We start from the raw sequence: 27,038 nt of genomic DNA, 5'->3' as shown, positions 1-27,038 counted from the left end.
GTCCGGAAGAACTACACTTCATAAGTCACTTCTAAACTTTCGTTACCTCAACTTTCGAATGTTGTAGTTGTTAACAAGTATCGTGATAGATTAATATGATTAATTCAGATAATAATCAGAAGAATGTGGTGGTGGTAAGTAAAAATTTTGAATCGTGGCCTGCGTATTTTTAAATGTGTTTCTTGATACCGATAACTGGGTTCCATCTTAACGTGCACAGTTAAAATAGCATGACTTAAATTGAAGCCTAGAACATGTGTTACTCTAATTACTTATATTACGCATTATTTTAATACTGGTTTCTGTTTATGGTATTTATCAGAAATTTTTTTTCAACTGATAACGTACTTGATCACATTGTTCTCTTTTGTATCATGTCATGGTATTAAAACAAGGGGCACATGTTTATTTTTATGGCGTCCGGGTTTATTTGGCATTTTTCGGATTATGCCAAGATCGCCAAATCCCGTATAAGTAATTCAATCATCTGGGCAATATTTCTTATGCTTGGCGATAAAACTCTGGTATGTAAAAATAAACAAGTATTTTTATTGAAACATTTTTGTTGCTCTCTTTGTTTAAAGCTGAATTTTCTTTTGAGTAAACTTTTTTCTGTTAGTATTGATGATTGACATTGTTAGTACAACATCTCTAAAAGTGAGCAATCATGGTCGGATGTTTAGAAGTAGACAGTATCATAAATTTTAAAATCAAACTAAAATTGTTCTCTAGGATGTGCAAAATTGAATGAAGAAAATAATTTTAATAGTCAGATTTCTCTGATCACTTGCTTAACATTAATCACTGTCACATAATTGAAATATCCCAATTTGAATAGTGTTAATATTTGACACATTAACAAAAGTGCCTAGGTACAATGATTTCTGACATTTTGTTCTACTTTTGGTTTTAAATAAAATTCTTTTTTTATATCATTTTAACTTTTAAGTAAGTAGTTTATATAATATTTGTATAGAATTTCAATTTTGGAAACTAGAGACTGAAGAATTTTATTTCCGACTTTTAGAATAAAGAGTATAGTAACAGTTTTAATTAATAATACCAGTTCATTATTGTTATTTATTTGAACTTATAATTTATTCTTGTTATGTGTATGATTATGATCTTAGTAGTGCTATTATTAAAGTTATTTTATGTGCACAATTTTTGGGATAGTTCTGGTTTTTGATATATTGTCCTATCTTAATCCTGAGAATCTAAAACATCCAAAGTGAAAATTCAGTGAATAGGCTGCTTCCTATCTGCTCATTTCTTTTATGATTCTTATCTAAATCGTTTTTTTTTTTTTTTTTTTTTTTCTTATTTAACTAAGTTTTTAATGTTGTAATTTCTTTCATCATTGCTAATATTTTATTTTGTGGGTTAATTCCTATTTAAATCTGTTTTTTCCCCCTTATTTAACTAAATTTTTAATGTATATGTGTATTTTAAAACTAAAAGTATAAATATGTGTATTTATGGATATTTATTTCAATGGTTATTTTTAATTATTGTCTGTGAGAAATTTTTTTAATAATTCATAATGAATTTTATTTGATAAAATTAATGAAATTCATTAATATATATAATATGTTAAGAATGAAAAATAGAATTCAAACAGAATATTGGATGCAATATGTTAAAGAATCATTATAACATATTAAATTCTAATTAAAAGAAAAATATTGGCATGTGTGTTTTTGTGATTATTTCCTTTAATAAAAATAGTTTTATGTATCCAAACATGTTTTCTTAATTTTATAGATAAAATACTGTTTAAGTAGCGTAGAATTAGGCTACAAATATAGTAGAAAATTTCACAGCTGAATATCATTAATTTGGAAATTAAAAAGTAAAACAATGTAAAGGATGGATCATCTATAATAAGGGATTTGTTAATGAACATAATCTATTAAAATAAAATGGTTATTCTTGTTGGTATTTATTAATTGATCATCGTTTTTTCATATCATTTAATAGGAAATTGATTAATTTGTTTGGTCTGTCCAAAAAATAAATAAATTACATTATTTTTTTAATGTTTATTTGTATGCTATACAATATAAAACCTAAACATCTGTTTCTTGCTTTGATTATGCTGTGAAAATTGTCAATACCCCACAATATTTCATTTTGAAATAAATTTTTTTTTCTTTTAAAACTGTTACAGAAGTGTAGAGAACAGAAATAAAATTTTGCAATATGCAAAAAAAAAAAAAAAAAAAAAAAAACGTATGCAGTTATTACATTAGAATTTTATATTTGAAAGCATTTTAAAAAGTTAAATTTAGTCCTCACTTTTTTTAAAAACTGAAGTGTTAATTTTCACAGATAAGTGATGATCTATAAATGTTATATAGATCACTACTTCTCATATTAGTTTTGTAAAGTGTTTGTCATAAGAACAAACAACTACACATAAAAATCTTGCTGAAGTTACCTTTATCTCGAATTATTAAGTGATTATGTAGTGTGCAGAAATGAACAACTGCATTATCTTATTGCATTTAGTGTTCTCTTGCAGAATCTATTGTTTCTCCCTATTTTGAATTATATCAAGATCAAATAAATTATTCATGCATACTAATAATATAATTGAATATATGGATTAGCAATTAAGTGCTTCTATTTGGAATACATTGTCTTAATATAAAATAACATTCTTTAAAAAAATTTTATGAAGGCAGCTTATTGTATTTACTTGGAAATGGAGGATGTCTAATATCATTTAGTTTTAATTCTGTTGTTAATATTATAATAATTATAATGTTATAAATAGTTGTAATCTTTTCTCATAATAATTATAGGAGTTAAAAACCTTTTATTTTTCAAGTTAATGCAGTACATAATTTCAAAACGCTTTCTATGTATAGTATTGTATTGAGCTAAGTAGTGTTAAAATGACAAAATTCATATTTTTTATAAATTAGAAAGTTAGCTGTGTTGTCTGAAAATTAAAATTATCAGAATTTTAAAAATTTCTTTTTTGTTTTTAATTTTAATATATATTCTGTATAAATGGTGTTAATTTTCATTTTTAATTATTTTGGAGTTGGCGATTTGGTCTTGATCTGCATGCTGTAAATTATATTTTTAATAACTGGATTATTTTTACAAAATGTTTAATTGCTTTGTAGGAAGATGAAGACATTCCATACGAAGAAGAAATACTACGAAATCCGTATTCAGTTAAGCATTGGTTGCGGTATATCGAATTTAAAAAAGAAGCTCCTAAACATGTGATAAATCTTCTTTATGAAAGAGCTCTTAGAGAATTGCCTGGAAGGTATGATATTCTCTTTTCTTTGAATTGGTACTGTTTTAGTGATCATCAGTTATTTCAAATAGCATTTATATATTAGTATTCTCTAAGTTGAAGATTGAAAGCAGTTTAGATTGAGAATTTTGAGCATGTACCAGTACACTTTAAAACTGCTCCATTTTTAAAAAATCAAACGCAAATAGCAATGAAGGCAATATAAAAATTGTTTTATATTGCTTTTTTAAATGTTTATTATTTGCATGGTTTTTATTAAATATATTTCTTAGTGGGTCTATTAATCTAAGATTAATATTTTTTTCAAATTGTGATCGATTGTTTCAGTTATGTTCATTGTGAAAGTTTCACACCCAGTTTCTTAATATTCTAATTTTAAAAAAATCTTTAAAACTGTAATATATATTTTATGCTTATGAAAATGATTCATATCAAGTTTATTATTTTTTATTTCTCTTCCAAAAATAAGAAACATTTGTATGGTTGGTGATTTTTCACAAATTTATTTATTTACTGTGATTTTATTTTAGAACACAAAGCAAGTATAAAAAGTGTAACAATAAATTATTTTAGTATATTATGCTTTTTTGTTTGTTTGTTTAGCTATCTAAAAATATAAAATATTGGGAATTGGAAATTTTATTAAACTCTGATTAGAAAATAATAGAGTGACAAGATAATATTTATTTATATAAATGCTTTAAACTTATTTTATTAAAATTTTACTTTAATTAATTTTTTTTCCACAGTTACATTATTTGGCACAAGTATTTGAAGCTGAGAAGAGCTCAAATTCGTGGAAAATGTGTAACAGATCCTGCTTATGAAGATGTTAATAGTGCTTTTGAAAGAGCTTTAGTTTTTATGCACAAGGTATAGTTTTTTTTATTGTGTTCAAATCTTTATTAATTATGATTTTAGACAGTCAAACATATATAAAATATAATTTTACTACAAAATTTATGGATAAATTATATATGTAGCTGATATATTATAATACTTTTATGACTTTTAAATTATGTATTTCCTAAGAAATATAGATATTCTATGTTTCAATTCGTCTATTTTAATTTTTATTTGAATTCATGCTATATACATTAATAATTAACTATAATATTTAAATAGTAATTTTTCATATTTAGTTCTTTGTATCTTTGTGTAAAATCTTTCTATAAAAATTGTTGCTAATAGAGATTTAAAGAAGGAGTATAAAATAAAAAGCATTGTTTTACTTCAAATTTTCAGCAAATTTCGGTGAATGGGAGAGCCATCAATTTTTTTCTTGTTGCATATTTTTGACAAAAATTGCTTTTTTTTTTTTTTTAGTGAAATCAATATAGCTTTTTTTAATTTTTGTGTTTTGGATTTTTTAAAAAATTTTTTTATCAATAAGAGGGCATGGAATTTATAAATGTTTGTTTTCAGTCTCTTACTAGATGAGATATTTAATAAAAATATTCCTGTTATAATTGGTTTTTGAATATGGGTTAAAAATTTCTCAGAAAGCCTTGATTTTCATGTCATATCCAAATGTTTTTCCCATTTTCTTGAATAAAAATTAAATTTTAAGGTATAATTAATTTCTTCGTATATTTTTGGTGTTTCCTTGAATAGAAATGAAATTAAGATGTACTGCATAAACTTATGTTCTTGTAAACAATTTTTTTTATGTATAATTTAATTTTCTATCTATGCCTTAAAAATATTAAAATATATATATATATATAATTTCACAAAGCACATGGAAATGCATTTTCTTTTAGTATTGACCTTGAAATTTCCAAATCAGATTAAAACTGTTTAATTATTAATCCATGTATCTTTTAAATTATTATATAAATTAAATTTTTAAAAGGTTATATTTTAACCTTCTAAACTTAATGTTTATCATAACTGAGCCAAGCAGTGCTCATTTTTTAAAATTTTATATTATGATAAATATTAGCTTTATTTTTTCTGCATAAATATTAGGTATAAACTATTTTATCTAAAAATCTTGTACTAGAAATGTAAGAATATTCTAGAACATTTACAATATGAAAGGTCCGAAATTTCTTAAAATATTTTTATCTTATTTTCCAATATTTAAAAGTACAATTCATTTTAGCCAAAGAGCATAGATTTCAATGGCAAAGCAAACATAAAGTGAATTTTAAATGTGGTTTTCAGTATGTAATTAAAAATAGCATAAAACTGTTTTGTTTTAATTAAAAATGATCTGATTGATTATAATTTTTTGATACTTTACATTAATCTCAACTCTCTTAATTGCTTTTTTTGTAATAAATGTATTTTTGATAAGTGATTTTCATTTTTCAATTATAACAATTAATTAAAAAAAATTTTTTTTAGATGCCTCGAATTTGGATTGACTATTGTGAATTTTTATCTATACAATGTCAAATTACTAGAACTCGCCATGTGTTTGATAGAGCTTTACGAGCGTTGCCAATCACTCAACATCATCGAATATGGCCTTTGTATTTAAAATTTGTGTCCTCTAAAGGCATCCCTGAAACAGCAGTTCGAGTATATCGGAGATATTTAAAGGTATAGATATTTATTGGTATTTTTCTTGGATTTGTCTGTTAGTATTAAAGTGCCAAGGAATATGGTAACAGAACCATTATTTGACATTTTTCATTGAATATAATTATTTAATCTGTAATCAGTTGATGTGCTCATCTATCAGTTCATCAAAAGTATTCCGATGCAGGACGTTTTGGTATAACAACTACTCATTACTTTAATAATGTTAACTTTAAAATATTACTATTTATGGAAGATTTAGATAACTCTTTGGATTTTATTGCATTTTGATAATAAAATATTTTCATTTGCAAGACCATAGTCAGTGACAACATTAACGAACAGTGAAAAATTTGCTTTAAATTTTGGATCCCTATTAAATAATCTTATTTAATTTATATATAATCTTATTTATCTAATATGGGTTTGTGTGATATCTATCAACATATTTTATGATGAAACTATATGCAATCGAACCTCTATATATTGAACTTGAAAGAATTAAGAATAAAAAAAAATACATATTGCAAATTTTTCATCATATTCTTACTAAATATTTACATATAATTGATTTTTAAAGTTAGAGAATAACTCAGCAGCTAAAAATATTTATTTTAAATTTTTCTTTGTTCTTTTTACAAATGGCAATGAATTTTGGAAATTGCTGATAATCTACTTTTCGATATTTCATACTTTTGCTCCATCTTTATTTTTCATCCTGTTTTTTATTTTTTTTATTAAGCTTAACTTCTCTTTCATACTTTAAGATGACTATTTAGAGGCTCATCAACTCTTAAAAAATCTGAAGCCGAACTGAATTTATTGCTTTTTAATTAAAAGAACTTTTACGCCTCTTCAAATTCTTATTGCAGTAAAAAGTACCCAAGCAACTTTTTTTTTTTCCGTATCTAATTTTTATTTTTCCTTGTGAATAAAATTAAAGGCAGAGTGTAATATTTTTATGCAGAAAATTTTGTTTGATTTATTGAAATTTTACTCGATATACAAAAGCTGTTTTTCTATAGAAAACCCAAGATTCCAGAAAAAAGTTCGATATATGGGGGTTCCACTATATCTGAAATGTAAGTTGCTTAATTTCATGGAGATCTTTATAGCTTTTAGATGCATATAAAAATGTATTCTGTCATTCACCAGTGATACAGCCATTTTCTCTTTTCTCTGTATTATCAATTTGAGTTGTCATTGACTATATTTGTTGTATCTAATTGTCATAAAATTTTTAGACTGAAAAATCATTATTTTTTTATTATTATTACTTTAGAAATATGCCTATTCTGCTGGGTATTTCTAGTAAGAAGATATACACTTTTGTAAATACAAAATCATACATTGGATTTTTTGAATATATTGTTAAAATGTTATTGTGATTAATGGTAGTTTTGATAAATGAAAAAAAAAAAAAAAACTATTTCTTTGAGGATAATAAATTTGATTTTAAGTAGAGAAAGAAAAAGTAATGAATTTTCAAAAATGCAAAATTGAAAAATAGCAAATAATATGGAGGTGATTCTTGAATAAAAATTGTCTATTTAATTTCTTTTATTGTTCATGAGCATCCTAATGATTTGTTCAATTATTTCTTTCATTTAAAAGTAGATTTATTTCTACTAATATGTATTTGCCAGTTGTTAGAATTATGTGAGAATTATTTCCAACTTATAAACTTTTAACTTGCCTGCATTAAGTTGGTTTAATTGAACTGTCCTGAAATAAATATTTTAGAAATGTATCGCTTTTATATTGTGGTAATAATGTCATTGCTAACATTTTTACCATATTCGTTTTACAAAATAAGTAGATGTCATGTGTTGAAAAAGCAGTTTCAATGAGTGTCTTTAGTCAATCACATAAATTATAATTTTTAGGTGATCATTGAATAAAAAAAACCCTGTTTTTTTAAAAAAAATTTATTTATTGATGTATATGACATTATATATGTTCAATATATATGTAACAAAAAAGTGCTATAACTATATAAGTAAGTGATTACTTTGAGGGGACATATTTAAGCTTTGCTACTGATAAAATTATGTGTTTCTTCAAACAATTTTTCTCTAAAAAAATTTTATTTAAAAATTAAGTTGATTTAACATTTTTCCTTATAATTCTATAGCTATGTAGTGAAGATACAGAGGACTTCATTGAATATTTATTGGAAATTAATCGCCTTGATGAAGCAGCTGTGAAGTTAGCTGAAATTGTCAACAATGAACAATTTGTTTCAAAACATGGGAAACCTAAACATCAGGTAAAGTTTTTTTCTTATTTTAAACATTTTGCTCTATTAACAAAAAAATTATTTTTCATAATGTTTAGTGATAGAAATATAAATATAATTTTACATAATTCTTGTTTTATAAAAACTAATATTTTTTTTAATTAGATGTTTCATAATTAGATATTTGGATTAGAGCTTCAATCATGAATACTAATCATACTGTTAATACCGAGGTATCCAATGTAAAGTTTGCCTGTTAAATTAAAAATAATATATATCCAATTTTTGCTATTTAAATCAAACAATTTATAAATTTCTGGTTATAAAGTTAATACCTATGCTTCTCTAATTCCTTATGTGTATTTTTTAGTTATGGAATGAATTATGTGAACTGATATCAAAGAATCCTGATGAAGTACATTCCTTGAATGTTGATGCTATTATACGAGATGGCTTAAGACGCTTTTCTGACCAAGTAGGCCATTTTTGGAACTGTTTAGCTGATTATTATATCAGAAGTGGCTTATTTGATCGAGTAAGTTTTGGTACCATTATGATCAATATTTTAAAATCTCATGAGTAAATCTTAATATGCTTGTATAATATTCCTATTAATTAGCTAATTGATTTATATTTATTTTGCTCTATTTTTCTTAACTTCATTGTATTAATGCTTTTCACTGCCAGTTTTAAAGTTAGAAACACTTCATTTAATTATGGATACTTATAATATGATAATATAAACTGATATACTATTATCTTTAAATTGCAATGGCGGTAATGCAAAATCATTCAAAATGCTCAAATTTACAAGACAGATAAATCATTGACCTAAAGCTGCCGAATTTACTATTTTGTTATTTCTTTTGTAAAAGGTACATATTTACTAAAAACGAGATTTTTTTCCCAAATTTTAAATTAATTTTTTTAATTAATTAATTGAAAAGTTTTTCATCCCTACTTTGAAATATATTATTCCATAAAAAACATTTTTATATTGCTTTCAAATTGTAATAAAAAAGTATATTGCAATGACTTTAAAGTATATTTCAACTTAAAAAATATTTTAAAGTAATTTTTTCTATAGTATTTATTATCATTTTAGTTATTAGATGTATACATATGTTTGTTGTAGTGATATTAAGGGTATTTTTTACTCATCACCACTATATAAGTAAAAATAAACTAATAATAGAAAGATAGGCATATCAAGTCTAAGATATTACCATTATTATTTCAAATTAGATTCAAACCTACTTTAAATTTCTATTACCTTTACATTTGTTTAATATTATTTCATTCAAAACTTGAAGTAATTGGCTAAACCTCAATTAATAAAATAAGTTTGTTGTGCTCAAAATGGATTCTGATGGGCAATGTAATGCAATAGTAGCGACAGAAATGTTTATTTTGAAACATGAACAATTTAATCTACTGCTTATACATATCAAAATTTATGTTTTAATCAATTTACTTCAGATGAAAAGCTGTTACTCAATGCCGACTTCTCTGTGATGTGAATTAATTGTTACTTTGAGTCTATATAAGGTTCGCTGCTTTCCTTTAATCATAAAATTATAATACATCATTGTGACAGATTTGCAATATATATATATATAATTTAAATCCCAATTAATTTACTAATTTTTTTATATTAATTTAACCCATATTAACTTCATTATAAAATGATCTCTTGTTTCCGGATCCAATTCCTATTTCTTTGTTTAATTATTACTGCATATGCTTTGTAAAACTGCAAACTTCAGCATTTTCTCATGCTATGAGTAAAATGGTAAAAATCTTTAATGTTTGCAACGTTCTTCAAAAAATACCTAAATTTCTCTCTTCTAAATCTATGCCAAAGAAATCCCTATCAAAAATTATGCCTCCCATGAAGGAAGGAATTGAAGATAAAATTCACAATTAGCCACACAACTGCTAAAACACACACACACACTATTACTACTTAACCCACATTGACTTAGGATTACTTTCATATATAATGTCTATAACATAAAAATTACTTTGTATAAAATTTAATGATATCTAAAATTCTTTTATTGTCTAAAATCTTTATATCTCTTATTATCTGTATTTAAATTAATATTAGAACTATAATTGAATCCAACAATTTTTAAAAGCCACCATTAATTTTCTCCATATGTTATTGCTATATTGGTATTGCAAATTTTATTCCTAAGTGCTGAAGTATAAGGAAGGTTATTTTTGTTTGACTGATTGACATGAACTTAAGTTTGAGAACAATTAAATAGCTACTTTAAGATTAATAAAAACATTGTCAAAAGATAATTGACATGCTTTCATCTTTACTTATAAATAAAGCTGAATGTGGGTGTGTGCTTATTAGTGCTCCACTAGGCCAGACTGTGTGACCTGCAACAATGAAATGTGGCACATATATATCTTAGACACTGGAAATGTGCACTTCAGAGGCTTTTTTTTTTTTTTTTTTTTTGGAATTTAAAAAATTAAGCTAAATTTTGGGTGATTTCTCGATAATTTCCGAAACTATTATAATATTAAAATTAGTGTTACAGCATTTTAAAATTTAAAAACTAATTACCTTTTTAATGATACCACTTGAATGGTCATGCCAATTTTTTTCTGAATTTTGTCAGTTACTTCAAAATGTTTTTTTCCCTGATATCTAACAATAGATTGCATTTTTTGTTCTGAAGTTTAAACCCTTTTCATTGTTTCAACAACTATCTTATTTTTTCAGTTTTTGAAAGTTAAAGCAGAAGGATTTTCCTTACTATATGTGTAGTTTACAGAATGCATAAAAGAAGCAAATTTACAATATTTCAAAATGTATGAGATAGATGATTCAAACATTTACATTTTTAATAGTGCCATGATGTCATGGGACTAGTCTCCATTAGACTCCGCTGAACATAATGAGTGGGAGCATTTGCTAGACACTGAAAGTGATGCAGCTTTAATGTCTGACAATTTCACAATATCATGGATATGAAATTGTATCTTTATGGTTTAATTGAAACTTAAGATAACTAATATGCTTGGTGAGCCAACTGGTTGCTAAAGATTATTTGTTATTAATAATTGGATCAAAGCTCAATCTCCTTAGCATTCCAAAATTTTAACTGTGACTAAAACATAATGATCATTTTAAAAAGAATTGTTATAAATAATGAATATCCATATTTTTATTCAAAGTTTTTTTAAAAATAATTACACCTGATTGAATTAAAAGTGCTGTCTGTATCTGTCACCTTGTAGACTATGTTTTTCATTTCTTTAAATGGATTTATTTAATTATGATATTCTGAATTACAATATCGCAAGGTTTAGAAAACTGGTTTGATAATTACATTTTTAATAGCCCTAGGATATTATAGACCTGTATCCATTAGATAGGTACTTGCACATAATAAACAGAACTTTTGGACTTACATGCACATGATAAACTGAGCCATTTCACAGTTACATCAAAAATTCAAACCTTCCAGAACCTTCTCAGAAAGCATGATGCAATCTATGTTTCAGTGATATATGGTGTTGTTATGAGGAAATGTGTTTTGATGTGATATTGCCATATCCTGTTTTAACTGGTATAAAAAGGCATCTTTGAAAGAGTCAGCATCATTTCTCACGTGATTACCAGTGAATGCAACTTTCTTGCTCTCATAGCGACTTCGTTTCTGATTTGCTGAAGCAATCTGTTACTGGCTTTAGAGTACCTCAAGACTATGTTACATGTCCCATGCACACAGGTTTTATTTCAATAATGGAAAGAGTCTCCCAATGGAGATTGGGACCATCCAAGTTTTGACGAGTATGTTGTATACTTTTTGGGAATTGAGGAGTGATTAGGAAAAAAGAAAAGAAAGTTAAAGAAATGATGTTTCCAATGCTTGTAGAGTTTGTTTGTTATGAAAAATAAATAAATAAAAATAACATTATTATAAAAATTAAATAATTGCATTTAAGGTTTATTAACTGCTTTCTGTACTTTGTTAATAATTAATAATATCAAATTTTGAATCGATTTCTGTTTTTTCATATCTAAACATTAATGTAATGAAATATAATTCCCATAATTTTTTCTAAGAAATCTTAGTTTTTATGTTCATAACTAAGCTTCAAAAATCAACCTTTTAGATATAAAATGTAAATTTATACAGTTTTTTTTTTTACTTAAATTCTAAAAATGATTATTTTTAGGCTCGAGATATTTATGAAGAAGCTATTACTACTGTTATGACTGTTCGTGATTTTACTCAAGTAAGTTTGTTTTAAATTCTGTAATTGAAATGAATCTTAAAGTGAACTATCCTATAAATATCATGTATTCCAAATTTAAATTCCGACAAAATGGATACATTTCTATCTTTTCTTTATTTTTGTAAATTCCCTTGTGTTTTAATTATCATTACTTATAATTGTATTCTGTAAATTTGAATTTTTTTTATTCCCCCACTAAGTTTTGTATGATCTGGCCCACTATTAAATGTGAATTACAATATCCTTTAACTTTAATATTAAGATATAATAATGACCAAAATAATTGTTTGTAATTTCTGCAAGCATATGAAATAGAAACCAACTTTTTTATCCATAAAAAAACCTGTTTTTTTTTTTTTTTTTTTTTAAATATTAGAAAATGTTTAAATGTACCAATAAACTATCAACATGAGAAACCTGAAAAAGCTTTAGTTTATGCTTGTCTGATAAAAGCTCTGTGCCAGTTTTTCTTGCTTCTTCCCATGTTTTTATAACTTTTTCCAGTTTAAAATATTTTTTTTATGTAACTATATTAATTTATATTCTAGGTTTTTGATGCATACTCACAGTGTGAGGAAAGTCTTATCAAAGCAAAAATTGAAAAAGTAGAAAGGGGAGGTGCTACAGAAGAAGGTGCAGTACTTCTCTAATTCTTATTTGATCAAAACTATTTGTATTTTTTTTTTTTGTAAGTTAAAAATAATTTTTTAAAAAAATATGCTGGTATAATTTTATGATTGATGAACTTCTAAACTAATTAGGATATAAAATTAATTTTTTCTTATCTTTCAGTTTTTTTATGTTACTATAAATTTTTTAAAAGACAAATTTAATTGTTAAATGGCATGCTATTTCCCCCAATTTTAATGGGTCATCATCAGCCTTCCATACATAGTACAGTAGTTCCATACATATTTACAAAATTTCTTAAACCTCAGAATGCATTAAAACACAATTGAGTCTCTATTTAACTAAATGTTATTGTTCCATTTGAAATCTTTTTTGTCAAGAATTAAAAAATTATAAAAAAAAGTGTAGGAAAAAAAAATGGATTTTACCGATCTTATTTAGTTTAATGTATAACCTAAACTGTAAAACATTCTATGATTCTACTTTTAACAGGTTTATTACAAAGAAATTATTTTTTGTAAAAATTTTCCATACTTTGATTTTTTTTTGTAAAAATTTTTATACTTTGATAAAAAAAAAAAAAATTAAAAATTTTCATACTTTGATAAAAAGAAATTTGTAAAAATTTTTATACTTTAATAATTTTTTTTACTTTGATAATTTTTTTTGTAAAAATTTTCTTTGTTATAACACTTTGCAATGTGTCATGCTCCGATGGACATTCAACAGTTGCAATATTTTTATCATGGAAAAAATTAGGCAACTCTTTAAGTCTTCAATAGTTTCCCTCTCTTTCAGATGTTATCATTTTTCATGACACTCAGTTTAATTTTGTTGGCATTTCAGTAAGTAAGAAGTTTTAAAACATTGGAGAAGAAAGCAGCTATCTAAGCATTATTATATAGCAGATAGTAATAAGGGGAAGAAATTGCATGTAAATTTCATTCAAAGTCAGATTTTGTTGGAAGATTTTATTTAAAAGTAAATTTCGTGAAATGGAAATTTCTTGTGTATGGATTTAACTACATTACATGAATTAAATTGATCATATAATAAATTTTTCTATAATTTATTGCAATATCTTTATCATAAGTATATCAGTAAGTTATGTTTCATAATTCATTTTTATCTGTTCAAAAATTTCAGAAGCTAATGTATAGTATTTTTTATTTTGCAGAAACTCTTGAATTAGATTTACGACTGGCATGGTTTGATTATCTTTTAGAGAGGCGGCCACTGCTTTTGAACAGGTAATACTATTGAAGAACATTCAAAATATGTTATTTTGCATGCTTATGTATCGATATTTTTACTATGTTTAATTCAGTTTCATGAAAATTATAGGTATTTCAATTGTTTTTTGTTTTGTTTCCCCCCCCCTAGTGTTCTCTTGCGACAAAATCCTCACAATGTACATGAATGGCATAGAAGAATCAAGTTATTAGAAGGAAAACCAAAGGAGGTTAGTTGAAATTTTGTTCTGTGAAAAATACTCATAATCATTCCCATTTATTTACTTAAAAAAATTTCATTTACACATGTTTTATTTTTGATGAATTTATTGCATTGCTTTACTTTCTCCCCTCTCAGATTATCAATACATATACTGAAGCAGTACAGAAGGTGGATCCCAAACTGGCTTGTGGAAAGCTGCATACCTTATGGGTGGCCTTTGCTAAATTTTATGAATCACATAAACAAATTGATGATGTGAGTATTTTTGCATAATAATTGGTTTATTTTTAAAAAATAATTTTATAAATATATTTTGAATTGGCATTTTGAGAATTTCACCATTTTAAATCATGAATTCCTATTCAGGCTAGTCTGATTTTTGAAAAAGCAACCCAAGTACCATATACAGAAGTGGATGATTTGGCTTCAGTATGGTGTGAATGGGCTGAAATGGAAATTCGTCACAAGTATGTATCCAAGTTGCATGTTTCTATAATTTATGTGTATTGTAAATAGATTTTTTTTAAAAATGAACACATTTAAAATTGATGAATGTTGCCACTAGGGATTGCAATACCGGACCTAAATTTCATTACCGGTATTCGCTATTTTTTAAATCTCGATACCGGTTTTAATACCGGTATTAGAAATTTTAGAAAAAGAAAGAAAACACAGATGTTTCTTTGTTTTATTTGCCAGTTTTGTTAGAGAGTGTAAATATCACAAAAAATAATTTGTAACTTATAAATTATGACAGTATATAATCACAAAAAAGTAAAGAAACATCTTATTTATTTAAATCACAAAGAAAAGTGTAAATATCACTATTCAGTCTGTGGTACTATAATAAATTTTTGAGATGTGATCTTAAAAAAAACATAATGCATCAATTGTGCTGTCTTTAAGCCTGAAAAATAATTTTGTGTAAAAATTACCTGCTGTCGAAAACGCTCTTTCGGCATCTGCGCTAGTTGGTGGTACTGTTAGCATTGCACAATATACTTTTTCCAAGTATTTACCTCTAAATCCCTCATCTTCAAATAAATCGATTTCTTGTCGGATGGTTTTGGATATAACTGATTTCTGTATTGTATTTTGGTTCGTTGAAATTTTTTTATTTATCGCTAATTCTAATTTTCATTCAAAAGACAATTCCTTTTCACTATCGACATTAGTGCCATCATAATCTTCGATAACTGAACCGAATTCTTCTGAATGTGGATAAAAAATTTCAGAAAATTTACTATAAAAATCAGATTTGAATTGGTTATTTTCATTTTTAAAATCATTATAATTATGTAAATACCATAAGACATTTTCTATTTCGGTATGCCTTTCTTCTGTGTGGTTTTTCAATGTAATATATAATTCTTCAGATAGTGATGTGTGCTATTCTTTCAGTGACTGCAACATGAAATTTATTGTGGCATTAGCTGTTAATAAATTAGATCCTTTAATAAAGCTGTTAATAAATTAGCTGTTAATAAATTAATTATCCTTTTTGTTAATAAATTAGAATCTCTCCGACAGAATGCCTCAATAGTTAGTTTTATTGGAATTAGAGCTAATATAGTTCTGGATATTAGGTCAAATTCCCTATCTGAAAAATTAATTTACAGGTTTAAGTCGATTATTGCTTTTTGGATAGGATTTCTCAGTTTCACAAATCATTCCATCATTAGGAGTAAACTGTTCCAACGTGTTTTGAATCTATTATTAACATATATTCTATTTTATTTTCAGTTAGTATATATTTAAGTAATATATCCTTTTTGTAGGGGAGCGTTTAAATATCTTAACAATTTTTCGTACTTTATAAATTATAGGAAGCAATTCTTGATAGGTTAATATTTCATGCTCATTAGCAATATCTTCTTCAACAATTACATTGTCATTATCGTCATTGTCAATATCACTCTCACTCTTACTCTCTTCAAAGTTGGAATCCGAAATTTCTATATCCACAGCATTTGGATTCTTCTGTTCTTTATTTTTTTGATATAATACATCTATTACTCTTAACTGAATTCCATGAGCATAGCACAATTGCTGATTTGAACCAATCAACTTTCCAACTTTTTTCATAACTGTTGCTCCATCAGTTATTATGGATATAATTTCTTCTTTCAGGGATAATCCATGTTTCGCTAATTTAGATTTAAGCAGTTAATTAAGCCATTAATTAGCTAATTAATTACGGCCGTTAGGGAGACATAAAAACAAAAACATATACTATTTTGCTATGTTCGCGATGCCTGAACATATTGTGGAGACAATTTTAAAAATTTCTAGTAAATACCGAAAAACCGGTATTTAAACTTGTGAATACCGGTATTGCAATCCCTAGTTGCCACCTTTTCCAATTTGAGTAATGTAATTATGGATAATTCTAAAGTGAATGAGAATTCTTTAGCATTAGAAGATTAGTTTCAACTTCATTATCTTCATTATTCTTTTATTCTCTTACCAGCATTAAAGAAAGTATTTACATATTACTTTCTCTCTATTTTGTATTTATAAATTTATAAAGTCTAATAATTTTAAAAATCAGCTACTACATTTTTAAGGTTTTAAAACCTATTTTAATTCCAAGAATCAATTACAAAATTTGTTAAATGCATGTTTTAATTTTACATTTAAAAATTTATCAATCTTTTTTTTTTTTTTATGATAACATAGTTGCATCTAATATAATTAATTGTGCAAGTTAAATCCATGAAAGCTAAAATGATTATCATATCATTTTTAAAAAGCTTAACTGTTAGAAAACTAGCCTTTTAAATAAATATTGCATCATTTTAATATAATTAGTATATATATATATAATTTTTCTCATTTTATTATTGAAAATGTTTAGATAAAATAGTTGAACTAATATCTCTAAAGTCATTATTCAAGTAGATTGTAAGACAATATTTATTTTTAACTTCTAAAAATAAATCTATATATAAATAAATGTATTATAAGACAATAGATTTATTTTTTGAATGTATCCTTCTTTTTCAAAGAAGGGAAAACAAAATATCTTGAATTTATCTAATTTTTGTTCAGTGCACATTATTTAAAATTTTTCTTTTAGCTTATGTATTGATGTTTTGTTATGAACAGCAACAAAAACAGTTTTATATAAGAAATATTACAGTTTTTAATAAATATTTTATTTTTTATTCTTAGCAAATTTGAAAATGCTTTAAAACTTATGCAGCGTGCAACTGCGATGCCTGTGCATAAAGGATCATATCATGATCAGGTATTTATATCAATTGTTACCTATATTTATTATTATTAGAGTTACAAGTGCATTTTCAGCTTAATCATTATTTGCTAATTCTGTTACTCTTTTTTAGAGTCTTCCTGTTCAAGAACGTCTGTATAAATCTCTGAAAGTTTGGCTACTTTATGCTGATTTAGAAGAAGTTTTGGGAACATTCAAAGTTTGTAGATTTATATAAATAAATATAATAAATAATATTCCGATCCATGTTTTTATTACTATGTTAAGTTGGTTGTACAATAGTTACTTAATGGCAACTTCTGTAGTGTTAACCCTTTCTAAGGCCGTGGGAAGTATGCTTCCCACCAAATTTATCTATCTTTGTATGAGATTATGTAGGTTGGCATAAGTTCTGACACATTTTTTTAGTAAGTCAGAAACTTAGATGCTTCAGTTCTTTATCTCAGACAAAATGATGTCTTGATTTATTATTTAATTATTAATTAATCAAATTAAATTTATCTAATAAGCTAAATGAATCTCTTTTCTTATTCTAATTTGAAGCCTAAAAATATTTTATCATAGTATGACTAGAAAAAGATGGCTCTTTAAAGGGTTAAATAATATATATTTATTATTTTGTGGCTTTCCTGTGTTCATCATAAACTATTAAAATATTTACATTGTCATTTTTTTAAAAACATATTTTAATGAATTTTGTTTTTTATTTGTTATTGCAGTCTATAAAAGCTGTGTATGACAGAATTATTGATCTTAGAATTGCAACACCACAAGTAATTATCAATTATGGAGTATTTCTAGAAGAAAACAATTATTTTGAAGAAGCATTTAAAGTATGTTTTCAATTATTATAATTCTTTTAGTTAACTGTTTAGTTAAGATAAGTTAGAATTAAGTGATTAATATTTGGAAAATTTTTTTTAGGCTTATGAGAAAGGTATATCTCTTTTTAAATGGCCCAACGTTTATGATATTTGGAATACATATCTAGTGAAGTTTTTGAAACGATATGTAAGTATGAAATTTTAATACTCAGTAACTCTTTAATTTTATTTTCAAATAAATGAATAAAATGATAACACAAATCTGAACATATTTATCATTTTTAATATTGCTATCCTTCAATTATTTTGTATATAAAATGTTTAAAATTAAGTATCTTATAGAAACCGAATATTTTTTGAGGGGGATTTTGTGAAATAACAGAAAGGAATGTATTGTATTTTGTCCCAGTTTTAAGTGCTGGACAAAATATTTGAAACATAATCTGAATTTCTGTCTAATAAATGAGTAAAAAACTAGTGCTAAACAATAATCAGAAGGTGAATGTATAGAAGTGAAATGATTTTGCTGCTAAGGTATTCAAAAGAATTTTTATTTTATTATTGAGAATTTAAAAAAAAATAATAATGGGTAAAAATAATTTTCATTATCTTTATTGTTTGAATTAAATTTAAATTATCCTTTGAAAAAGAATGAAAGGATTGCCAGTTTCTACCCTTCCTTTTTTTGCTTTTTTGAAACACATGTATTTATAAATTTTAATAATACCCTTAGTTGCAATTAGGGTTTAGTTAAAGGTGGTAAATTTTAAAAATCTAATGAAATTACATAACTAAAAATTACATAACTACTTACTAAAAGTTTTTCCTTTTCCCTATTTAAAATTTCATTAAATATAGCTTTTTTTGTAGGATTTAAGTTTAAGAATAACAGCCATCAACATGAATGAAAACAATCTTTAGCAAAATTATATCATTGTTAATATGTATGTATGTGTGCTTAATTAAGCTACTTGATGAAAAGGAGAATGAAAATAACTTTTACTGCCAATCAATATTTAAAGAAGAAATCTTCAAAATTAAAGTGATAGTTGAACATTATTTTGGAACACATTAATTCTCATAGTTGAAATTGATGCTTGAAATTTGTATTTGTTTAACAGAACAATCATGAGAACATATATATTTAAGATAAAAAAATTTATAAATGTTTTCAATTTTTGTGTTATGCAATTTGCCAATATTCCCCCCCCCCTTTTTACCAAAGTAATTATAGGTGAAGTTATTACAAAAAAGGCACCATTTTAAAATTAAAAATTTTACTTTTTCAACAACATCAATTTCATTTGCATACAATTTTTTCCAGTTGTCATAAATTCTTTAGAAAATTTAATGCAAATGAATTTGAAATGCAGAATTTTATAGATGGCCCTTTGCTGGGCAGTATTACTATTTTAAACAATTCTACCACTTGTTTTTTTTTCTAATTTCACCATTATTTCAGTACATATGTCTTGAAAGGATATAAAGGATAATAACATTTACAAAAATATTTTTAGGGTGGAACAAAACTTGAAAGAGCCAGAGATTTATTTGAACAGTGTCTTGAAAGCTGTCCACGGAAATTTGCTAAATGTAAGTTATTAAATAAACATAATTTATTATCACAGTAAAAATAATTATTGAAATGCATGTATAAAAAATGAAAACTCTTCTTCATTTATGATTTATTTTGTCTTTTGAAAGGCCTATTATTTTTGTTTACTTTAGTTTAATCTTATTGTTTTATTATTCTTACTTTTTTTTTCTTTTTTTTGCTATTTAACATTTTCTTAAAAATGTTTTTCTTCATGTTGAATTTTTTTTTAAACTTTGAAATATATTTTGCTCTTTGTAAATACTATTTGTTTGTAATTGTTATTTATGAATGAACGCTGCTGAATTTTAAATGCTTTTAGTTCATTCTTTATAAGTTAGTGATTAATTTTTATTTGTGATTAAAAAAAAGAGGCTAATTTTACTTTATGTACAATAATAGCCTTGTATTAATCCTTTATTACAACTGATTATTAATTTATTAGCATTTTTATATCCTATTTATATATTAAATATTTCATCTGTTTGTATGCATAATGACAGGAAAGCATATGTATCTTATATCTATTTTGCTAGATAAAGAATAAATTATTTCTGTGGATTTATACTTTTCCAGATTTCTTTTGGCTGCATAATCAAATTTTAAAGCATTCCTTCCCCATGTTGTTTGAGATTATATTTGATCCTTTTTTTAAATTCTTTTTGTTGATAGTTCTGATTTTCATATGTATAAAATATGATAGTATGACATTACCCAGTCTCTTAAATAGAAAGAAATCTCTTATCATTTGATATCTTTACATCCTCTTTTCTTCCACCAATATTTTTTTTCTTGCGCTGCACAGTCAACAATTTATGAAAATTCTACCTGTTTAAACAAATAATTTTATCTTATTTGTCTTGTAGCAATTTATTTGCTATATGCCAAGTTAGAAGAAGAACATGGTCTGGCAAGGCATGCTATGGCTGTATATAGCAGAGCTACTAAAGCTGTTCTTCCTGAAGAGCAATTTGAGGTCTGTTTTTCTTCTTTTTATTTTTATTATTGAATATGATGTGCATGTCTTCATTCATTCTTCTGATATGTTTTGATATTATTGACTACAAATATATTATGAATGATAACATGATAATTAACCCTCAATTACCTAGTAACTACTTACTCGGATTCTTCTCGAAATTGACTTGAACTCTGCTGTTAGAATTTTTCTTTTTATGTATATTGAACTCTTCTATATACTTATAAGCTAACAAAGTGTTCTTATAAATGTATATCCCTAGTTAATCTGTGGAAATTTTCTACAATGGACGTGCTTGATTTCAGTGGAATAAACTGGATTTTTATTCTCATTTAATAATTATTTAAAAATTATTGCTATAAAATTATTTATTAATTGGAAAAGAGTTTTGGAAAATTGAAAAGGGTTGTTTTTTTTAGGGCAAAAACATTTCTATATTATCTAAACTTCCATTTTGGGTTCGGAGGCATAAAATTTGGCCACTTGTATAAAAGAATTGTATTTATAAATGTCTTATAGTTTTCATAGTATAGAAATAGAGAAGCATTATTTTGTTAAATGAAGACACAATTGTTTGATAAAAATAAAATTAGGTCAGTTTAAAAATCAGTTTTTAATCCTGATGCTCGAACTTTTAGGCTCTCATATGACTTTACTAATTTGTCTGTCACAAGATGAGGGATTACGGAAAATTTTAGAATTAATTCCCTCATCTTGTGAATAATGAATTTTGCAAGTTTACTTTAGCTAAAGTGCTATCTGCATTCCTCTTGAATATTTGAGATTTAAATTTTGATGGCAGAATTTTGTTTAAAGAAAATCAGATATTGTTTAATTCATTAGTAATTCCTTTCATTCAATTTTGAATGAATGTCCATCTCTGTAGCAGTTGTCTTATAGTATTGCTATCAAAATAACAATATGTTCCCATAATTATGTAATAGAAATGTTTTCTGTCTTATAAAAACTGAATTAACGATTAAAAACCAAAATTACATTTAAAGACTATTCTATTACAATTCTTTGTAGAGATTATACTTTTTGATGGTGTAATCAACAAGTGCATGCATGCCTCGTGCACGCAGGTACCTATCAAAGGGAGCTGTGAAGCAAAACTTTAGGATAATTATACTAGTTTTTAAAGTTGAATATGATGATGATGTGATAAAATAATATTGTGCTGTAGGTGCTGTTTACTTTCACTTTGGCATTGATATATATCATCTGTATTTACTTTTCACAGTATAAATGAAATCAGATTTATCATATTCTACCTAAATGTGAAATATATGTCTGTTTCTCCAAGTCTGTTATCTACAGTGTTTTATTACTTTTATTCATATTAATATATAAAAAATTGTTCCTTCATTTAATTGAAAAGATGCATTTAGTAGTTATTTTCATGCAATTTTGTACTAATATCGAAATATAATATACTATTTAATGAAAAATAATCTTATAAACTATATTCATTACAGATGTTCAATATATATCTAAAGAAAGCAGCTGAAATTTATGGTGTAACTCATACACGTGAAATATACCAAGAGGCTATTGATTTATTACCAGATACTCAAGCTAAACAAATGTGTCTAAAATTTGCTGATTTGGAACGCAAACTTGGTGAAATTGATCGAGCTCGAGCGATATACTCACACTGTAGTCAAATGTGTGATCCAAGGGTAAGTTGTTTAAGAATGTAAAATTATAATTTAAGAGTGTAAAACAACAACTTAAGAATGTGAAACTACTTATTAAAAATTTCAAATCGAAAAGCTAACAAAATATTTAATGCAAAATTCTGTGCTTCAAACTTTTTTTAAAAAAATTAGTGAAAAGATGTATTTTTAAAAAAAATTAATGTATTTTGTTTGGTAAATGTAACTTGATATTTTGTGTGTTTCATAGCTATTATTATAATTTTGCAGATTACTGAAAAATGTTGAAATTTCTGTTCTTTCATTTCAGTTTCTTAAACTTTTATAAAGCAATTGAAACTTAGAAGAATTTTTTTTCTTTTTATTTTGACAAATTTAGGTGTAATTTAGTGGTGAATATTATATTAATATATTATATTCTTTTATTAAAAATTTATTTGTATTTCAATTATATATCAAAAGGCAATAGACGAGTTTTAATTATTTTTTTCAAAATGTTTCCATGTCTCTGTGTACTTTAGGAAAAAAAAAATCAATGCTGGAATTCTAAATGAAATTTAACTTTTTTTTCTAGAAAAGTGTAATATAAAAATTATTTTTATTTTCTATTTATCATTGAGATGATTTGCTTTCGTAATAAATTTCATGATATGCTTAAGTTTTTTAAAAATATTTTTTATAGACTAATCCAGATTTCTGGAAAACTTGGAAAGACTTTGAAGTTCGGCATGGTAATGAAGATACTATGCGAGAAATGCTTAGAATTAAAAGGAGTGTCCAGGCTACGTTTAATACTCAAGTGAACTTTATGTCTGCTCAGATGCTTAGTGCAGCAGTTGTAGCTGCTGGTATTACAGGTATTAAATTTTGCATTTGATTTGAATTAATTTCTATCCTGTGAATTTAAATATTCTTTATGTAGTAAAGTCTTACTAAACAATCAATTTGCAATTACTGGTAGCATTTATATATCAACTGATGATCAAGAGTTGTTAGTATATTCTGAGAAACCATCACAACATTAATGATTCTTAGCTACAATAAGTAACATTATAACTTTCATATTTTTTCTTTAATATCTATCTAAAAGGTTTTTTTTCCTTATATATTTTTTTGTTTTGATTTTGATTTCTGTTTGAATGAATATTAAATTTTTAATTACAATAATATTATTTTATGTGTTCTTTGGGAATTTGCATGTTTTATTTCTACTGGAAATTCTGCTTTAAATTTATAATATTTGTATTTTAACAAATTCTAATGCTTATTTTATTTTCATTCTGTTTTCAAAATATAATTATTCATATTCAAAAGTTCTTCAAACTGTTTTCATAGTATTGCCAATTTCAATTAAATATATCTAAATTTACTTTTGAAATCAGTAATTTTTTCATTATGTCTATATGTATTTCATTTTTCTATATGTATATGTACATATTTTTAAAATTTGTATAAAAATATTTTAGTGCCTGATTCTGAAAAAGATAGCATGCAAAATCTGGAAGCTCAAGCTAAACTTCTTGCATTTGAAGGACCTAAAGAAGCAGCATTGAATAGAAGCAAAGTTTCATTTGTGAGGTAAGAAATTGGTTTTAAAATTTGATTTTCAACTCTAATTTAAATTCATTCAAACTATTTATATTTGGCGATCAGATTGTTTTTGATATTTCAGGCTATTAGACTATTAATATAAAATGCATTTTCTTTTAATTTTACCTTTTTATAAAATAAAAATAAATTCAAAATTATATGTTATAAAAATATATGTTATAAAAAATATAAATTATATGAAATATTCACATGGTGTTTTGTTTACATTTTGCTGCTGTCCCTCAATAATAAGCTATGAGAATGATTTCTATGCAATGTATATTAATGTTTTATATGTGTAAATTTTTTCTCTGTGCAATTCATAAAAATGAAAAAGCATTCAACGAAAAAAAAATGGTTTATTTCACTTCAAGAATTTTTTTTTGAATTTGGGGGGGGGGGGGTTGCTCTTGGAATCTCATGGGGGGGGTTGCTCTTGGAATCTCATAGAATCATTATTTAGGATTTTTATTATACTCATCTTTTAAGTTATAGTTGTAATTGTGAATATCCTTAACCTTTAGCACCAAATATGATTCTCATTGTACCTGAAGAATTACTTCATGTAATGACTGCATCACTTTTCCAATTTCAAGGGAATGCAGCATGAATTTTTAAGATGTTTGGTATGATATGAAAAATTACTCATTGATGCAACTAGATAACAATCCATATCATTATTTTTGCTTTACTTGTTTTTGGAATAAAATCTAAATTCAGGATTTTAATTTTCTCATCATTCTGGAATTGAGTGCAACTCCAAGCAATAGATTAGAGATTTCTTTTTAAATTTGATTGCTTTTTTATGGTTGTTGTCATATTTCAAAAATCTATTTAAACCTTTATAATGCTTTTTGAAATGTTCAATGATCTTATGTCGTTTGTTGCAATTTCTAACATAATTTTTGAATCACATCTTTTAAATGTTCTTTGATTGTGAAAATCTGCGAACTTTTGATTTTAATATGAAGAATGCTTAAAGTATTTTCTTAGTGCAATTGAAAGTATTCGAAAACAGGGATAATATCCATCTCAAAATGATATTTAAATAGGAAATAATGATGCAATTGAAAACTACATATTTAAACTCTCTACTAACTACATATTTAAACTCTCTACTATCTCTTCAGTTGTTTTCTTTGGTTTGATTTTAATTATTTCAATTAAAAATTTGTAGGGCTTCTTGATTAATAAACATTATTTAAATGTTTACAATAAAGTAAATGTTTTTGTAGTACAATTTAAAACCCACATAGTTTATTGGTAATGAAGCAGATTAAAGAAATATTAAAATCTGCTTATATAAAAAATAAAATTTTGGATTAATTTAAATTGTTTTTTAAAATTTCTTTTAGATTGCTGGTCATTTCTTTGACATCCATCCACTGAGTAATAAATTGTAACATTTGCTTAGAAATTGGATAAAATTTCAGTTTCTCAAAAACTATTTTTAATAAATTTGTTTAGGCAGATTGCATTACTTGAATAAATTGTTTAAATGAAATTTTTATTGATATCTATTAAAATTATTAAATAATGTTTATCTCTAATGAGATCAGTTACTTATTTTTGTTAGGTAGTATTTGTTCAGACATTTTTTTTATATATATTGTTCTTGTCTCACAGTCATATAACTGTTATTGCTGCTATAATATCCTTATGTTTTATTTAAAAAGTTCCGACTACAATACTTTTGATAGAAACAAGTTCATATTGTTTTTAAAAAATCTGTGTATTATTTTTTCATAATTAATTAGAACTAGTTTTCTCTAAATGATATAATGTATTTATGTTCAGTTGCAAGTTATATGAACAACTTGTATTAGGTTGTGTTGTGCTGAGAGTTATATGGACCCAAATGAATTTTTTAAATTTAAATTTAGTTTTATTGTAAAAAAATTAAATGTTGCAATTTTTTTTAAAGCAACTTGATAACACTTAAAATAATTTCACCTATACAAATCATAATTATAATTTATTTAATGGTCTAATACAAATAAATATTGTCATTATATTCTAATTGATGCCCAACAATAAATACTGTCACTCTAATTGTTGTCCAACAATTAATTTTCTTACTTGGCTGATCCTTCTTAGATTAATATATACTTCCAACTGGAAAATTGTTTCAAATAACGTTAAGAATCATTTTTATGGTATTAAGATAATATAATACTGAAAAAAAATTCCAAAATCATAATTTTTATACAGTGCCTTATCTCTATCAATCATATTTAGAAATATAAATTTGATGAATTAATATTTAAAATGTGTCCCAGTTCCTTGCGACTAAAATTGATCAATGCTAAATGAATGTCACTATTTTAGACCATTTCTTGGAATTTTCACCTCTTAGAAGAATGTTTAATTAAGATGCTTGTTGATTGATAGGATATAAAATATTGTTTAAAAACTGTGTATGAAAATGTGCTCTTTATCTCTTTTTTGCAGAAGTGAAGAAACAAATGAAAAGGAGTTGGAACATGTTCAAACTAATAATCCAGATGAAATTAACTTGGATGACAGCGAGGATGATGAGGAAAAAGGTGATGGTATGTATAGAATTAAATATTTTTCATTGATATCTTTGTTTTCTTTTTTATTTTCTTTTATAATTACAAAATGATTTTTGTGATATTTTTTTAGATATTCAAGTTGAAGAAAGACCTGTACCAGATGAAGTATTTGGAGGACTGAAAGCAAATTAATTGGACTTTGATTTTGCTTGTAAATTTATGTAAATAAATTATTTTTATAGATTT

The 27,038-nt window shown here is 25.0% G+C and overlaps 1 protein-coding gene across 1 annotated transcript; it reads left to right on the top strand.

Annotated features, from left to right (window-relative positions):
- Positions 1-27,038, top strand: LOC129988179 (pre-mRNA-splicing factor syf1 homolog). The gene is made up of 23 exons (XM_056096335.1): positions 1-134; positions 3,138-3,286; positions 4,027-4,150; positions 5,630-5,827; positions 7,941-8,075; positions 8,416-8,580; positions 12,252-12,311; positions 12,860-12,944; positions 14,119-14,191; positions 14,325-14,403; positions 14,532-14,651; positions 14,763-14,863; positions 17,571-17,646; positions 17,744-17,830; positions 18,351-18,464; positions 18,556-18,642; positions 19,973-20,048; positions 20,916-21,025; positions 22,507-22,710; positions 23,369-23,543; positions 24,153-24,264; positions 26,728-26,828; positions 26,923-27,038. The coding sequence occupies exons 1-23, from the start codon at positions 96-98 to the stop codon at positions 26,982-26,984; spliced, it is 2,532 nt and encodes an 843-aa protein (XP_055952310.1). The 5' UTR covers positions 1-95; the 3' UTR covers positions 26,985-27,038.

The sequence above is a fragment of the Argiope bruennichi genome, chromosome 10, assembly GCF_947563725.1.
Source record: "Argiope bruennichi chromosome 10, qqArgBrue1.1, whole genome shotgun sequence".
Lineage (NCBI taxonomy): Eukaryota > Metazoa > Arthropoda > Arachnida > Araneae > Araneidae > Argiope > Argiope bruennichi.
This window is presented reverse-complemented; position numbering and strand designations above follow the sequence as displayed.

Excerpts from the sequence above, each read along its gene's own strand:
- LOC129988179 (XM_056096335.1), top strand. The coding sequence starts at position 96 with ATGATTAATTCAGATAATAATCAGAAGAATGTGGTGGTG. Across the intron at positions 14,404-14,531 it reads TAGAAGGAAAACCAAAGGAG|ATTATCAATACATATACTGA; the intron begins GTTAGTTGAAAT and ends CTCCCCTCTCAG. Across the intron at positions 14,864-17,570 it reads GAAATGGAAATTCGTCACAA|CAAATTTGAAAATGCTTTAA; the intron begins GTATGTATCCAA and ends TTTTATTCTTAG.